This window comes from Gavia stellata, chromosome 2, assembly GCF_030936135.1.
Source record: "Gavia stellata isolate bGavSte3 chromosome 2, bGavSte3.hap2, whole genome shotgun sequence".
Classification (NCBI taxonomy): domain Eukaryota; kingdom Metazoa; phylum Chordata; class Aves; order Gaviiformes; family Gaviidae; genus Gavia; species Gavia stellata.
The window spans coordinates 52079674-52097685 of record NC_082595.1 but is presented as its reverse complement, the minus strand read 5'-3'; the positions used below and the strand labels follow the sequence as shown (position 1 = coordinate 52097685).

The 18012-nt window shown below is 43.0% G+C and overlaps 1 protein-coding gene across 1 annotated transcript in view; it reads right to left on the bottom strand.

Annotated features, from left to right (window-relative positions):
• Positions 1–14803, bottom strand: part of ARHGAP18 (Rho GTPase activating protein 18) — a 69209-nt gene extending 54406 nt beyond the window's left edge. Inside the window, exon 1 of the mRNA XM_059833864.1 lies at positions 14724–14803. Coding sequence (XP_059689847.1) covers positions 14724–14803 — 80 coding nt within the window. The remainder of the gene's footprint in view (positions 1–14723) is intronic.
• Between the last annotated feature and the right edge of the window lie 3209 nt (positions 14804–18012).

Genomic DNA, 18012 nt, shown 5'->3' with positions numbered 1-18012 from the left:
AACCCTGGGATCTCCCCATCCTTACAAGCAGACCCCTCCAAAGACAGCACAAGCAGTAAGGCAGCCAGCCTGTTGCACAACCAGTCCAATTCCGGAGAAAAGAAAAAGTATCTCTGTTTACTAGGAGAGACCACATAGGAAAACTCCAGCTACCAGGACTGTCAGAGGACTGTGTGGTAACACTGAGCAGAGCCAACTAGATGCACGATTGAAGCACACCACCAGCCCAGTGCAAATCACCATTCTCTGCAGCCACAGCAGAGAGTAATTCTTTATTCAGAAATAGTGATGGGTCCCATCCACGGAAAGGGCATCAGCATCACCTCAGCACTGCACCTCCAGCCAACAGCTAGGCTTTCTTCCACTGAAGGTCACCAGCTGACATCCAAAGTAACACAGTCACCCTTTGAGTAGTTAAGCCACTTCCCACAAAAAAACCCCAATGCCACTGCTTTTTCCCTTGTATTGCTCACTCAACTTGACACAACAGAAGACTTGGATTCCCAGAATTGTACAAAGGACTTGGAATGGCCCTTGTCATTAGTTTTTCCTTAATCCCTTAGGAGGTCATTAGGAAAACACCTGCAAGGCATCCTTTAAGGGAACCGGAGTGTACAGAGTCACATCTGTCCAGCAGATATCCACACGTGAGCCTGCCACAGCTGGCTATGCCAGCCACCTTGCCATTCTTCCAAACCATCAAGCCAGAGAAACAGGGGCAGGCAGACCTTGGTGTATCTAGCAGGAGGAACATGCAAGACCTCTTGCTCATACCTCCTTAACTTTAACAATTTCCTCAGTATTATGGAGAGCTCACTCAGGCAGATAATGAGCAGGCAAACTCCCACTTGCCTAGCAGCAGCAACTTGGTGACAACCATGCAAAGCAAGTGCTTCTGAGAAAGCAAAACCTGTGGCATGAGGGATCCTTGGTAACGGAAAAAGACAAAGCAATACCCTCTTCTGCTTATAAGGGTCACAAACCTCCTCCTTAAGAAACTAAATGGATATGGATGTCCTTTTAGTAGCCAGGCACAGCTGATTGTCCCATGACCCCTCACTGCACCAGTACTCTCCCACCCTTCTCAGATGGCAACCAGTTGGAAGCAAACTAGATGGCACACAGACCCACAGTTTGACAGACCACCTTGGTGGACAAGTATCAGTGAGGGACACAATGTACTGTGGGGTCAGGAGGAAGGCCTGGGAAACACATGCTCTGCACCTCCAGAGCTAGTGAGGCCTGCCACCAGGCAGCTTGCATATCAATAAATGAATGTCCTTCTCTTGAAGATGACATGCTGCTTTGGGAGTTATTGTAAGTAATCTCCTTGTTTAAAGTACTAGCAATGGCTTCTTGTGACAGCAGCAGCTTGAAATGGGACAAAGGGTCATCTCTGGCTAGCTCAGAACAAGCCACAGAACCAAAGTAACAGTTAACAATAAAAATCAAAGCTTTAAAGTACAATTGCCTCACTGATTACTATAAGATGCAAAAGTGTTGCTCCTACTTGCAAAAGCATCTTATGCTTTTAGGTTATGTTTCCCTGAACAGTTCTAATTTTCCACCTTAAGTTAAAAAAAATCTAACTTTATACTAACATTCTGACTCAGATAAATTTCATCAGTCTTCAGAAGAATCTTGCTATAACTAAAACTACAGGTGAGTAAAACTTCTTAAAACCAGACAGAAAATAATTCAGTAATGATATGAAGAATATATTGGCATAAATGTATCTTTCAATTAAAAAATGGGGAATGCATCTAAAAAAATAAAATGAAGGATAAATACAAAACATGTTCAGCAATTCCACAGTCCTACAAAAGTAAGATAATGTCAACTTAAATAGAAACAGAGATTAGTGTTCTGTCAACAATGTGGTGGCATAATGGAATAACTTACTTGAGTAAGTCACCTCCAAAGTTTTACATGAAAGTAACGGGTGAACAGCCTTTATATATGAGAAATTGGCCAGTTAATTTTCATTTCTAGACTTCCGACTTGCCAAATATTCTTAAGAACGGTGGGGTTTTTTGCAAAGGTCACATAATATTGTGGGACACCTGATGGACACCAGAAAACTTTTTCAATTTTAATAGGTTTTAAGCAGTCCTACACTACTCTGAGTGTAACAGTCCACCATTATTTCAGGCATATTCATTAATAGATGATGTTGCATATTGTAGCAAAAAGCTTTTACCTCCCAATCCTCATTTGCAAACTGAATAAAACAAAATGAAAGGAAAATAAAACAAATCTTAAGGAAGAGGTTAATATGCATACCTAGAAAACGACATACATGCTTAGATGGGATGAAACCATCACTCCATAGAAAGCAGAAATCAAATCCATAGAATTCCAGATCATCTAGTCATATACAACCATATATACTTATGTAATATATGTATTATAGAATGGAAGGAAAGAAATACATCCAGAGAAGAACTTCTAGTCTTAAAGGAAACCAGAATTGTAGAAAGAAATTTATAGTACTGCAATAAAGGGGTTTTATATCAAAAATTTTTGCCTAGAGCAACACTGCTAGCCAAAATCTTAGAGTGTACCTAGCCAGCAAACTGAATCACAGCTATAGTTGTACACAAAATTACACAAGTCAATATACATTGTAAAAACAAATAAAGGTATTTACCAATATACCCATGTAAAAAAGGTTTGCATGTACAAGCACTAAGATTATCTACAGCCTTACCTATAAGGAAGGCTGCAAATAAAATGAAGAGGGAAAAAACCCCAAAAAAACAGCATATGCAGATGTGACCTTGATTCTTCTACTTAGTAAGAACAGTATCTCCTACTAGTGATTTGTGCAAGATAACCTACTTGGAGAAATATCCTTTATCCAACTGAAGCTCCTTTGGATCAAATTTGAATTACATTTTTATACAAAAATACCTATGTGAGAAGACTTGGAGGGTGAGACAGAAATTGGGGTTCAAAAACCTCCAGGAGACTAACACAACAGAGCATGGTACAACAGGCACCAACCTTGTCCAGAATCAGAGGCTGTGTACCTGTGTCAACACCATACCACACACAGGGGAAAAAAAGAAACAGAATCAAAAGACCAAGTCAGGTTGAAGAAAAGGTTTCTCAGCCTAGGCTCAAACACACATGAATACAGCTACACAGCTATCTGACAGGGTTGTGCTGGTGCTGGTTTATAAGGTCTGAGCACGCCGCAGTGGAGATGTGCCCCAAGAAAGCTACCACTCAGCACAGCCCAGTAATCTGTTTCCCAGGAGGAATCCTGGCATTCACAGGGGAGAGAACACCCCGTTGCTAAAAGACAGCCCAAAGCCCAGCTCCAGGCTCCTACAAAATTTTACGTACAAGCTTAGATTACAATACACAATTTGAAAGGTTTGAAAAGACTGTCATATAAGGCTGCTTACGCTGAGTGCTTTGTCATACCATCCCGTCCCCTGCCCCACTTCTCGCTGGCATGGCCCTGTGCAGACGTACTAACTGACGGTCTGGTTCCAGATGCATTTTTCACCCCAGCTAACTGCCAGCTGCTAACTAACTGGATATCACTTAGCAACTTCTTCAAAAGTATACAACACAAACTAAATTTACACCTAATCTGAATGTCAGAGATTAAATACATATATGTATTTAAAATTAAGAGAAATTATAACAACCTAAACTGAGGTCTGTGTTTAGTGAAATCTGTATCAAATAATTCATCAAATGGACAGTGAGCAAAAACATGTAAGCAAGTGTCTCTCTTACGCTCCCTGAAACAGTATGAGAAAACTTTCTTAAACAATCGCTTCAAAAGCTCAAGCAAGGCCCAAAAACCAAAACACTGTGACACATGACACAGATTTTAATACCATACATCTTCATAAGCTGTTTTCTGATTTGAAGTACCAAGTGACAGATAACAGTTTTCACAGCATGAAGCTCATAAAGTTTCCCATAAACTTTCATAAGCAGCTCCTACTTATTAGGAGAAAAAAGATCATGTTTTAGTTTGTTCTTGTATGTACCATCCACAGTAAGAAGTTCAAACAAATACAATCTTTTTCTTAGCTTTCACCTCAAAGGAGAACAAGTACCACAGTGTAAATATCCTTCTCTGGAAGGAGAAAGCAGGCAGAATTTGGGTCACTGGACAGATGCTCGGAAATTTTAATTAGTACATCATATTTTCAATTACTTAGGTTTGTAAAATGTCTTAGATATTTAATGTCTTAGTCTTTTTTACCCTTTTTTACCCTTAAAACAGAAAATACTACTGCGATCTTTCCTATAGGAAATCATATCAGCTATTTTGATTATACTTCCCATTCCTGATACTGTTTTGATGTACTACCTTGGGCACTATGAAACCAAAGCGATCTCTCTGGTGCAAAGTTCAGAGCAAAGAAAGGTGTGTTTACACAAGGCACAAATCCGCAAGCTTTCAAAAGCCCATCAACTGATGACCAACCATAATTTAGAAGCTGTACTTTAATTCACCTCATTACAGTGTGTGAGAATCCAAGATGGGCTTTTGTTTCTTTTGGTGAAGCAGGCTGCACAATGCCATGTGCAGATGACAAGGGGAAGGCAGGTTATCCACAGCTCCGTATGAGTGCAGGTGTTCCCTGCTGAATAATGCACCTGGATCTCAAGGATCTCTTCTCACATGGCAGCCTGCCTTTTGCGGGTAGAGGACATCACACGACTGAATCACTGAATGGTGTGAGTGAGGACTAAATGAGCCAGAGATGAAGCTTACACTAGCTTTAGAGTGGCTGCTAAAGGACAAGCTATACCTGAACTGACTAAAAACCTGTCAGTACAAAGTTAAGCCATCAAATATCTTTAACAAATCTGAACCAATGGAGTTAAATCATATCAGGTGAGCCTCTCACAGGATGTGGCCATAGCCAGTACTAGGACCCATAAAAATGAGTTATCTTGTCAAATTGCAGCCCCTAACGATCACATTAAGCTGGCACAAATGTAGGCTGCTGCCAGCGGGTTCTGTCAAATCCCCCTTCCTGTGGGTTTCCATCACTCCCCTTGTGCCAGCACCATCATTGATGCAGTCACTTGCTGAGCTAGGTTAAGAAACCAATCTGTCTGAAAACAACACTTGCAAAAAAATACTGCTTTCAGTTGGATTTTTTTTCTTAATTCAGCTCAACCTACTTCAGTCAGCTCAGAAATGCCAATGCGAGGGCAAGAAAAACATTAGGAAGGTGTAGGTGAGAGGTGGAAGGAAACTCCAGTTTCAGTGATGTCCCCACTCTTTTCAGCCTCCACTTATCTCAGGCTAATATGGCCATGACCTGCACCCACTGTCACTGCACATCAAAACTTCTGCTGGTTCAGGACAAGCCTTAGGAGGCACTCTGAGAAGAAAAAAAAAAAACTTAGGAAATAGTATGGCATCTCTCTCATGAGATAATATTTTCAACAGAACAAGAAGATATTCGTCAAGTCACCTGAAATGCAGGCTTCCCAGGAGAAGCTGACACAGCCAAGCCATCAGAATGAGTTTAGCAGGACGTGAAAGCCCACTCTCTAAATGGGTTGTAATGGTGGGGAGAACTATTCCTACAGCGGTAATACCATTACCAGTGTTCCCTTACCTGATTGTGGCAAAGGGAAACACGCAGTGAGGCTCCAGAAGCTACTCTGTGGAGCTGTTAGATCTATCATCCTCTGAGCAACTGCCAAGAGAGAAAGCATCTTCCACTGGCCTGTGGTAACCATAGCTCTGGTCTCCTGCTGCGACTGGCCAGTGAGTCATGGCTGTGTGTACGACAGCACTTACCAGGGCTTCCTTGCTGTTCAGTAGCTGAGGCTTCTGGTTACTGCTCCAAGCCTCTTGCTTTGTATCTGGGATCACAGACTCATAACCACAGCTATAACCACGATTACTATATGACTCCTTGGACCACTATGAGCCTACAACAATTTTTTGCTTTATTTGTACAGTTAAAAATCGAACCTTGCACTCTCTTAAACTAGGGGCAAAGCTCCCTGTTACCTCTGGAGTTAGTACACACCTGGACCTTGCTGTTGTATTTCATTAAAGGCAGAGAATTTCTGATAGAGGCAATATTTCATCAGTGGCCTCAAGTCCCTGATTAAAAATATTAAAAACTAAACAATGTACTTTACTGAGCACATTATCACTAAATATCGAGCAAACAATTCCCACACATCCTCTTAAGTATTTTCCTGGTTTTCAAATAGGGAAGTGAAGTCAAAATACCTGACTTCCCTAAGCCAGAGTGAAAGCTGTCTGGGTGGTTTAGAGACTGCTGGACAGGAAGAAGAGGTAGTCAGAGGAGTAGTAAATTGAAAATTTGTACTGATGCTAAATCAAGCAAAACATGCCAACTGTTCTGCTGCAGTCTGGCACTGAGTATGCATGATAGGATATTTATTTATTTGCTGAAGCCAACATTATTCTTACTTTGCTGCTTTCTCAGGTATGGTGTACCTTCAACCATATTTCTAAGCATGCTAAAAACATTCATATTTGCTCTTCCTCAAATACTTCACCCCAAACCATTTTAAGCCCTCCAACAATACTGGGGGCCCCGCAGAAGAAACATTCGAACACATTTTTATTGTCACCTTCTGGCCTCAGAAGCCTCCCTAGGAAAGAAATATGTTGTAGAAAGATAAAATCTCTGAAATTCTCATGAAAGCATTTCTAGGCTAGCAGGACTGGGATGCTGTAGCAGGAAGGGCAGGGAACAGAGTCACAGAACAAGGAGGAATATTGAGCAGCTGATCCTTATGGGAAGGTATGACCAGGTAAGTTACTGTTTCTGTGCATGTTTTTATTCTGCTGTGATACAAAAGAGTTGGCACGAAACAATGACCAAGGAGTAAGTTCATAGCTTCAGCTTTTTTGGGAGCACAGACAGGTAAATTGCTTAGATGCTCATCCCATACGCTGCTCAGGGTATCACCAAAAATACACCTCATAAAATGATGGCTAAAATTGTACTTACGAAATAAATCAAGTCTATTTATTTTTTACACATCCAAATACTAAAAACCAAAAACCCTACTTTTTTTTCCCTATTTGGCTATAAATATTTAAATCCCCTGCCTGAACATGATTATTTTGAGATCAAGACTCCAAGGCAGAGGCAAGTTCATTGCAAAAGCAGCAGCCCTCACAAAACAGCCCATTGGCACACTGGAAGCACTTAATACTTACGAGTGGGGAATTTTTCTCCCCCCAGCCAAGTAGATTTACTGAGGAGTCCGGAGTGAGCGTCAGTGACCCATGCGTAATAAGAATCTGCAACGCCACTCACAGCAGGAGCCTCACTGTATCACTTACTGTAATTATGGCCTCCATTCAGCTGCAGTATTCTGATTCACAGAAGAAAAAAATGAAGGTGCGCACTCAATAACTCTAGTAAAAATGTAGTAACAATAGAAAAGGGTGCTGGCATTGCAAATGTTACTGAAACATGTATGAGTAGCCTTTTAAAGCCTTACAGCTTTCAGCTCCAGCCTCACTAGTAACAGTTATGAAACAAGAGTAAAATACTGGCAATAACAATAGAATATAACACTTTTTAATCAAGTGCCAGTATCAGCAGACTGAAAATGCCACTAGTCTTATATGAAAACATGTTCAACAATTCTGCTCTTCAAAGAAAAAGAACTTAGAGAAACAATTAAAAAATATTCATTTGATACCACACTCAGAGCAAACATTGGAGTTCAGATTTACACAGCTCCTCTGCCACTTTGCTCATCGGAAGTTCAGTTACATTCCAATTTCACGTAAAGTCTACATGCTTGTAACAGCACATCTAGTAATACATTGTATTATGCTCTGTATCATCTAGATTTGTACACACTCAAGCAAAAAAGGGAAAGCCCGTAATTAAAATGTTCAAAAGGCCTTTAAGCTTCACATTCCTTATAGCTAGACAAGCATGACATCTCAGTCTCTGTAGGTCATTAAAACAAAAAAGAAAGCCTACATACAGAGGGCCCTGATTTTCCTCTTTTCTACTATGTAGCTCCACTGATTCAGCACAGTTATTCTCATTTTATATCTGTTTAAGGGCCTGACCCAGAGTAGAACCGAATAGACTAGCGTCACTCATAGCGAAGGGCATTAAATCAAATCTACATCAATGATGTAGTATAATCTAGGTCACCTAGTGAACTAGGCTTGTTGAAATAATGTTGTTTTATCATACTGACAGATGCTAAACGGATGTCTAAGTGCAAGAAACGGTGACGATGTCTATACAATGAGGACTGCACTGAAAAAGAAGAGCTTGAGCAGATCTAGGGCTCAGGAAGGTAATGCAACTCAGAGTTCCACCAGGATGCTTAGAAAAACAAGACAGCGTGACTGCAGTATATACAATTGGCTGAGGTGGTAATTACCAGCAAGGAAGTGATTTTACCTGTGTAGGTGACGCTCATGAGACTAACAGTGAAGTATGGCATGTAAGTCAGGCTGGGGGGTGAAGGAGAAGCAAAGTAGCAGGGCGAGTGTAAAGAAGGATGTTGAAAGGCTGAAGAAAAGTGTCAGGAAAAGAATTTTCAGACTGAAGAAACAATGAGACTCAAAGAGAATTATTTGCTCTGTCTACCAAGGTAAAATTGGGCAGCAACTTGACAATAAGTAACAGACACTAGGATGGCTTTTTAATCGATTGGAAAGACATAGCAGGAACCAAAGGCAGAAGCAAGCTAAATTCAAAGAAGAAAAAAGGTGCAAACTGGGGGAAAGGAGAACTCCATGAAACAGGAATCTGCAATCAAGGAAGCAGGAAGTGTTGGGATACCACATCTTGCTGTCAGTAGATCAAGTCACTGGGATTACTACAGCAGTAACTAAGTCACACATTAAGGGTCTGCAGTATACTACATATATATACATGCATGAAGTACAAAAGACACAAAAGCAATGCTAAATAAAGCAACTTAATGTATTGTTGCCTGTCAGCTCTATTTGAAGATGTTGGTATGCATCGGACAATAAACTGCTCAAATTAGCAGGCAAATCCAAGGCAGGAAAGATTTTTCTAGTGCATTTAGATAAAGACTGTGCTCATGTAGAGCCTGTAAACTTAGCAAATAAAAACATTGCTATGATTTTGCAAAGTCAGCCGTAGTGTGATAGGTCTTTGCTTTGCAGAAGTGAAGCAACACATGGAAGGTACTGGGCTGAGCCATCCATACTGGCATCACGAAAGAGGTTACAGGGGTTAGGAATAACAAATGCTGTGATGATACAGAGAACCTGACATCTGTGCTGTACTAGCAGATTGCAAATGAAATTGCAAAACGCTCCACCAACTTAAGTCAGTTGTGAGTAATCAGCTTGTGAGTTTGTTGCTTGTAAACTGAGCATTACATGTATCTCTCACAATGCTTTAGTCCTTCATACTGGATTTCACTGGATTTCAATTCCAAGAGTGAGTCACTGGTGGGAAAACAGGGGGAAAGGAATGAGAGTTTTTCTCTCTGAAAGAATGGAGATGGAAACTGCCATGAAAAAAGGCATGAATTCATGCTTACTACTAGATTTCTTCTTGGTTTAAGATGCAAACTATTAAGTTTTCAGATTAAACTGAGCAAATATTTGAACAATGAATGAGGCAGATTATTCTGGTAAGGAAAGAATTAACTCCTCTTGTATGTGTGATTTGTAATGTCTATTATGGTCAACGTTTGAAAAAATCATATGTTGTAGGCAATTCACAGCGGAAGTCTTTTTCATTTTTCCAAGCTCAAAGGACATCTATCATTTGTTTTTTCTCAGGGAGATCAGTGAGTGAGTGATTTGGACCACAGCTGTCTGTAGAAAACACCAAGTATTTTATGCCCCTTGCTTGTCACTCATCCCCACAGTGAACACAGATGCTACCACTGCTAAGTTTGTAAAGCCCATCTTTACAAAGATGTATAAAAATAAATATTTTGGTTTATGCAGACTTATACAGTAACCCATAACAAAGGGCACTTCTCTACAACAAAACCCAACTGAGACCCCCTGGTTTCACTGCCACACAGATCCAAGCTTCAGCTTGCATCTCCCAAAGTCATGCGGATTCAGTAATGAAGCGGGGCGGTAAACCTCAGGGACTGCAGGCCCTGGCTAGCAGGTGTCACTCGAAAGAGGAGACCTGAGATGGCGGCAATCTTCTCTCCTACAGCGGGTGATGGTTACAGTACTCTTTCCAGACTGGTCTGGGGTTTAGTTCCATCGCAGGGAAACTCAACTCATCTTTCTCATTTTGCAAGCAAGTACCGGCAAACCAAATGCAAGATTTAAATAGGGCAAACAAGGGCGGGTGCATATAACTGCATGGCCTCTGAGGAGGAAGAGCTGGGTCCTCGGCTATGAAACGCTGGAGTCCTTCCTAACAAGTCATTAGCAGTATGAGGATTCACAGGTCCTTTGGGACCATATGATATTAAAAGGGCACTGGCTTGCAAAGCTTCAAAATTCAAACTGGTCTTCTGATGTAAGTTAGAGAAGTGCACATGAAGTGGCAGCAAAAAAGCACATGCTGGCTGCTGGTAAGCAAGCACTGTGACTCACTGGAAACAGATACAGGGAGGCTGTGACTCACAGGACAATCTTGTGCAGCACGGGAGACAATACAGAATAGCAGCCTCCCAGATTGGACGAAGGTACGGACAGAAAAGTGAAGTCAGCCTCCAGTGGCCACCACATTTAAAATCATTTATCTATTACTCAGTTTGCATTTTAGGCTTAGCTCTTGAAAATGCTCTGTACCAGAGGTTTATTTGCCTCATGTACTGGCATGCATGCAGTTAGTTCTGCATGCACTCTTGCATGCATTCACTTGTAGTTTTGCTATATACTATCCCCCTTCCATTGAATACTCCAGGTTTGGTCTTAGCCTTACAATCACATTTAAAAAATATTTTTACATACATATATACACGCATACATATACAAACATACATATATATATGCATACACACCCCATTCACTCACTCTACAGGACAGAAATAGTCCTGTAGAGGACTCTCTGGATGGCATTTGATTGCTTGAGGGTAAGCCCATGTAGCCATATGAGAAGACTTACTGTTATCTGAAATGCCTGCATGTGGCTGGCAAATATGACAGAGGGCCTGCAGTCCTTTCTGCCACAGTAGATAGGGTACAATTCCCTAGCAAGGAACCTAAATGGCACTGGAAGCCTATGCTTAAGGGTGTGGATTTCATATTTCATGTACATGAGGGTGACATGCCTACAAGCAGTCACTGAAACAGGATCTTGGACTGAAAGCTATCTGATTCACTCTTACTCCTCTCAGTCCATATGAAAACAAATGGTTTCATGGGAAAACCAAGAAGAAATCATTTAAAAGCTTGTGCATGGACATCATAAAGAAAAGAAGATGACACCAAAATGCAAGTAGCATGACAGCCAATAAAGCATTAGTGGATCTAACGGGTTAAAAATGGGAAGTGAGAAAACTGAAGCAATATGGAAAAGAGAGCTATTAAAATTGAATTTGATATTGGGTAATCTACCTTTGTGATTTCTCTAAGGAAGTTCCTAGATAAATACTTAGGCATACCACAGAAGGCACCCACAATTAATATCTACACTATACAAAGATAGTCCTTTAACTGTTAAAGTAAAACGTAAAATAAACTTCTCTATGACGAAGATGACAGCTCTTACGCTATTTTGTGCATCACCACTCTCAAGGCCATATTGCTAAATTGTCAAGCTTGGAAGTAATCACACCGAGGCTGTTGTAGATTTTAGCCTAGTGAACCACTGGTAAGGTAAGCCCTTCCTAAAAGAAATATTTCACGGGCTCATTGTGCTTTTAAAGGGCCAAAAAAGAACAGAAAAGTAGCTGAACAATCTATTAGATCAGTAAAATTCTTAAGTCTTATGAAGCAAGACTTCTCATATGCCTGAAGGAAAAAAATAAATGCTTAGGAAGTATAGCCCTTTCCTAGGATGCCACTTTATTTGGAGGACAGCCAATGGATCGCTTTTTCCAGGATGTACCAGTGCCACCCTTCCCCAACCCTCCAAAGACAAAGCAATCTCTAACATGCACTATTTTGAATGCCTATGAAAAAAAAATAATTCCACATAGTTCCTCTATTAATCTTTCCAAAAGGGTTGCTTCATTACAGCTGGCACTGTATTACACTGGCTTGCTAATATTCTGATCCTTGTTAAAAAGTACAGTTTTTTCAAATTAGCCGAGAGATGCTAACCTGGATACTGAAAGTTGTTCTTACTTTGTTATTTTTAAAAAAGGCAAAATAAGTTCCAATTTCACACCAGTAATAAAATGCAGAATCTGGACAGCAGAACTGGTACACTTACACACTGTGCAGAGCATAATGGAAGAACTTATTTCTAGAAAATATTTCAGAATTATTCAGGTTTGGGCATTTGCTCTATTATTATCACGCAGCTCTGCACATCTTGGGAATGTTGATGAAGAAGGAAAGTAGTTAGAAAAATGGAAAAAAAATCCCACAGAAATGTTACAATGTTTCAGGAAGGTTTTGTTTGTTTGTTTTTAAAAAGACCAAAAAATAACAAGTGGTCATTCCCCTCCCTCCCTGCCCCCATGAAAACAATATCCCAACCTCTCTCACTTCAGAAGGGATCCAGGGCAAGAGAGAGCAGATGAATCAGGACCATGGAGTTGAGATCCTGGGTACTGAAAATGGAAGAGACAGGACTGAGGTCCAAATTTAGAGCGGCACAGCAGAAAGGCAGAGAGGTGGCCTTTAGGATCGTAGTTTAACAAACCAAATGGCAAATGTGCACGGCCTGGAAAGCCGTAACACTGCCAGTGGTGGAACTCAAGCCAACTAACTGCGGGAATCCTCTGTTCCGCGCAGCTTTAACGTACACATTTATATGCTATAATTAAGGAAATGAGACGGCTTTTCACATTTATTCCCCGCCCTGCGCTCCCTTAATCTCACATCAGAACAATTTGTGAAGGATCACCATTACTTGCATAGCAATGTATCAGTTTACCCAGGAGGCTGTCCCCAGAAGCAGCTGCAAAGAACCTGATGAGATCACTGCTTCTAACGGTGTGGCATTAGCACGGGAGACAGGTTTCTAGGATGCAGAAGGGCCCCCAGGACTGTGCTTATGCGTCTGGGGGCTAAAAGTAACTGTAGCTTAGAGCCATGTACCCAGGCAGCCCCGTGTTAAAGGAGGGAACTGATCTTGATAGTTTACAGATCCACAGACCCACATTCAGAAGTTATGCCAAGGAGCAGGGGAAGTGGTTTTTATCCTGTCCCTTCTGTATGGGAAGTTTGAGGAGGGGTATGAGAAGTAAAAGCTCCACAAACAATAATAGAGAAGGTGGTGAATTTTGTTATTTTCTTGCAGAAATGCACATATTTTGCATTCAATAGTAAACAATTAGATCTGCAGTGCCCTTATATATGCAGCTAAGATGACGGCAGGACTTAAAGCAGGGTTGATAAATAACATTACTTATGGAGAAGGAAGTACCTCAACAAAAAGAGAGGCATGCCTTTGTGGTTCAAACATGGGGTAGGCTGTATCTCTCAGTTTAGTTCTTGCCTTTGCTGTGGACTCTTGGTGTGACGTATCATGGTGCATCAGTTATCTTTTGTCAGGGTGACACACTGTACTTCATTTTATCTTCTTTTAAGCAGACTATAATATCTTTGATCAGACATGCTCTTCCTATGCACGCATGGAAGCAGTGTGCCAATTTCAATACCTCCCCAGTTTCAGCTGGCTTCTCAGCATTAATAAAAGACCCATCTTTATCAATGAGACCTTTGTTGACAGTTTCAGCCAGAGACAAGACTCAATGAGCCATAAAGACAAAACTTGCCTTTCCACACAGCAGTCTCCCTGGTTATTGCTATGGAAAAGCTGGCAGTGCTTCTGCCTGTATTAAACATACGCTGTGAGGCACTAGAAGGTCCTCAGCCTTCATAAAAGTGAAGCTGGCTTCTTTGTCCATTATCAGTTTCACCTTTCAAGCAAAATGACAAACGCTTTAAAAAGTTTATCTAGTCGTTACCCTCACCTTCCATTTACCTCATTTAAAAAAAAAAACCACAATGCAAAGAACAAAGCAGTAAAGTGCAAAGAGGTTATATGCAAATCTATGCAGTGTATCCCCCAAACAGCCTGATCCCAAAAACTCTGGGGTCCAGTTCCCCCTGAAGCCACCGGGCAGCACCCACCACTGCACCCTACAAACCCTCCATGCGCCCAGCCTAAAAACGCACCGACCAGGAACAGTTTGGTTTTAACACCGACAAGCACTCGGGTGGCCCCGGGACTGTTTTCAAGCTACAAACACCTTGACAACAGCCGGCGTCTGCTGATTGCGCTCGACTCCCAGTAGCCCAGCAGAATGCCCGGGGTTTCCACGACGTGCGGAGGTTAATTAAAGAAAGGGGTGAAAAAAAGAAAGGGAAAACCGTTTGGGAGGGTGCGGGACAAAGTGCAGAGATGGGGAAACCCTACCAGCCCCGGGGGCCGGAGGCACCCTCTCCCCGCGCCACAGCTTCCCGCTGAGCCGACTCCGCTCCGCCGCCGCGCAACGGCTCGCAGCCCCGCACCGCCGCTCGGCCCGCGGCTGGAGCCGCCCCCGCCCCGCGGCCCCCAGCGCACCTGCCGCCCGCGCCGGGCCGGGCCGGGCCGGGCCCGCCGCCGCCAGGCCGGCCTTCCCGCGCCGCCACTCACCCGCCGAGGGCGTCGCCGCCGCCGCCGCTGGGGTGGTAGGCGGTGAGGACCACGCCGCGGGAGTCGGACCGCCAGCTCATGGCGTGCGCCGCCGCATCCCTTCTGGGGACGCCGAGGCGAAGCGGGGCGGCCCAGCCGCGGCCCGGCGCGGCCCAGCCTCCCGCCGGCAGCAGGGGCAGGGCCGGGTGACGGCAGCGCTTCCCGCGGTCCGGGGGGCCGCCGCCGCCCTCCGCCGGGCTGTGCCCTTCCTCCCGGCTCGGGCACCCGGGCGCCCCACGGGCGAGGGCGGCGGGAGGCGGCGGCAGCGGCTGCTCACCAGCGCGGCGGGACCGAGCGCCTTCCGGGAGCGGGTGCCTGCGGCTTGCGCCTGCCGCCCTGCGCCTGCCGCCCTGCGCCGCGCCTGCCGCCGGCGGCTCGACCCGGGACGGGCCGCGGCACCCCCGGCTGCCCCGCCCGCCCGCCCGCGTTAGCATTCGGTGCGCTTCCATACATCATGTAGTGTTAAAGAACAGCGTTCCTTAGTCAGGCTGGAGGTTGTTTTAAGGTATGGCAAAGAAATCGGTGGAGTAAAGAAAAGTTGCTGCAGTTTCAGACCTGCGTAAGTTGGCTGGGCTGTAGGCGCGGCGTGCCGCACCCGAATTGCTGCTCCCTTGGAGGTGGCCTGCGAGACTGCCGTGTTGCAAATGCAGCATGGTGGTAAGAAAAGTAAGGAGTGTTCAGTCTGCAGTGCTTGCTTTGTACATTGTCCGTTTCACTGAATCACCACGGGATTCTGTGCTTGGTTTAACTTCTCATACACAAAGATTATTTACTTTTTTTAATTACAAGCTATCATTATAAAAATCACAGCAGGTGATAGCATCAGGCAAGGATGCAAGGTGACTGCGCTGCCTCAGAGCTGCTGTGCCTTAAACCAGCCGCCATTAGCTCCAAGGTCATGCTCTACCAACCAGCGACAGCCGGAGCACGGCAGCATTGGGTCAGCCTGTTTGGTAGGGACAGCCTCCTCTGCGTCTCGGCACAAACTATGAGATGGGATTCACTCACTGCCTTGGTAGTAGTTTTGATTTGGTAGGCAGGATCTGTACCACAACACTCAAACCTGTTTTTTTCCATGGCAACTACAACATACCCTGTAAATGTATGTGCAGTATTTAGGTTTATAATTTGTGTCTGCATTCACACAAGCATATGGCTTGACTGATTAAAATTGCTTTTTGCCATAAGTGAATGGATTAACTTCAATATGAGTGTAACTTGCATTGCATTTTCTTTTTCCTTTTAAAACAAACTAAAAAAAAATCATGCAACTGCTTGGCTTGCCGTTAAATATCTGAAAAATTCAGTACCGGGCTATGTGAGGTGTTCTGGAGCATGCAGGAACCTGGAGTCTGAACCTTCATTTATTTAAACCATCATACACCAAAAGTGGAAAGCTCCATGCAGTTGCGGTTGGGCCATGCATTTTTCTGTGCAGCTGTTCTCCAGCACAGAGCTGCCTAGCAGGGGCAGCACACAAATCTCGACCTACAGTCGCTGTGAAGTTGCTGCCAGCAGAGAAGCAAACAGGAAGAACTTCCCGTCCTGTTTGAGCAAGATCAGTTTGTCCTTCAGAGTCCTTGGTGCTTACAGCTGGCGACTTTGCCGGGTTCATGGGTGATACCCAGACATAACTGGATTTTGTCAGTGACTTAAGTGGATAATTTCATCCAGCAGATTTCTTGTTAAAAGGGTGACCTTCTACAGAATGCCAAACAGGACATCCCCAATTTCTTTAAAAAGGGTAATGTCACCGTGAAATTTTGCGAAGAGTGCCAGCTTTACAAGCACAGGAAAACTTGGCCGATGTTCAGTGGACCAACCATTACAGAGGTGCCTTTTCAATTCTTACACCACTGAAGGTCAGCTGCTGCCTCAGTTTTAAGTTCATGTGAAGAACTGAGGGTAGGGGTTGGTTTTAATAAAGTCTGTCTCTTCCACGGCTTCCGTAAGATGTTTTATCTGTAGGCAGCCAGCCAAGGTGTTTTGAGTAAAACATTTTTGGTAGGAAATTTGTTAATTTTTTCATCAAAACTTTTATATTCAGGGTTTTGAAAAAAAATAAATAGTTTACTTAAAAAATAGATAGTAGTACCAGCAGATAAGCTTTGCATAAAAATTAGACTAAAGAACAGGCCTATTTGAACCCTGTGGAATTTTTAACCATATATATATAAAAGAGTTTGGTGCTGCCCCACCTCTCCAGATGTTCTCAGTTTCCAAAGGGAATGGGTAAAAGAGAAGGCACAGCTACAGTTCTTCAGCAATGGCTTAGTAGCACAGCTACAACAGCTTAACTAGCAGTATGCACCATATTACACTGGGACCAATGATCGGCATGTACCTACTCACACGCGCACACACACACAAAAACAAGGACATGAAACCACTGCAAAACTTAAAACTGTGAAAGGATTTCCATGTACTCCCACAGCACTCTCTACATCTCTCAGGCTGTGACCAAAAGGCAAAAATTGAGGCCTAACTCCTCACATAAACACACAAACAAGACTTGTCTGTTTTCACTGGTCATTTCAGAAGTACATCAGCGTGAGATGAGAAAACATCCTGTTAATGTATGCCGCTACACCTATCTACTGGTGCCTTTGGCTCTTTCTTTAAATGCGCATGTCAATTGTCAAACAGCCTATGCAGAATGCAAAATTATTTTGTTAAGGACCCAGCCTTTTTCTTTTAAACTAAACCAAGAAAACTAAAAATGTAAATACCAGGGTCCTCAGGACCTGGCCATTTCTAAAACTTCAGCTAATTGGTTGCATGCCAAATACCCCACTTAGTTACAAAACTTCCTTTAAAGAATAGCTAAAAAATAACAGAAAGAAAAGTAAAACCATCTAAAGCATTCTGTGTTTAATGAGTGCTTTCCAAAGCCCTTTGCCCAAACTAAGTATATATTAGGTGTTATGAGAACAAAAATATAAACTGTTTTTTCTCTGATAAGCATCTTAAAACACATCGTAATTAAAGCACAACATAACATGCTGCACTGCAGCTGTAAAACGAAAACTGCAGAAACAAGGCATAGCCAATGCAGCATCACCAGGGACTGCTCAAAGAAAATTGTACTGCAAATGGAGAAGGGGAAGAACCTGCCTCGTTCTTGGGGGAGAGGGAGGGATGGAGATTAAGAATGGCAAAACCCAGAATGAGTTTGTACCAGTCAGCCGGAGAGTAAGAAAGCTTTTGTAAGTATATCACAAGGAGGGTGGGAAAAGGAGATAGAAAGAAA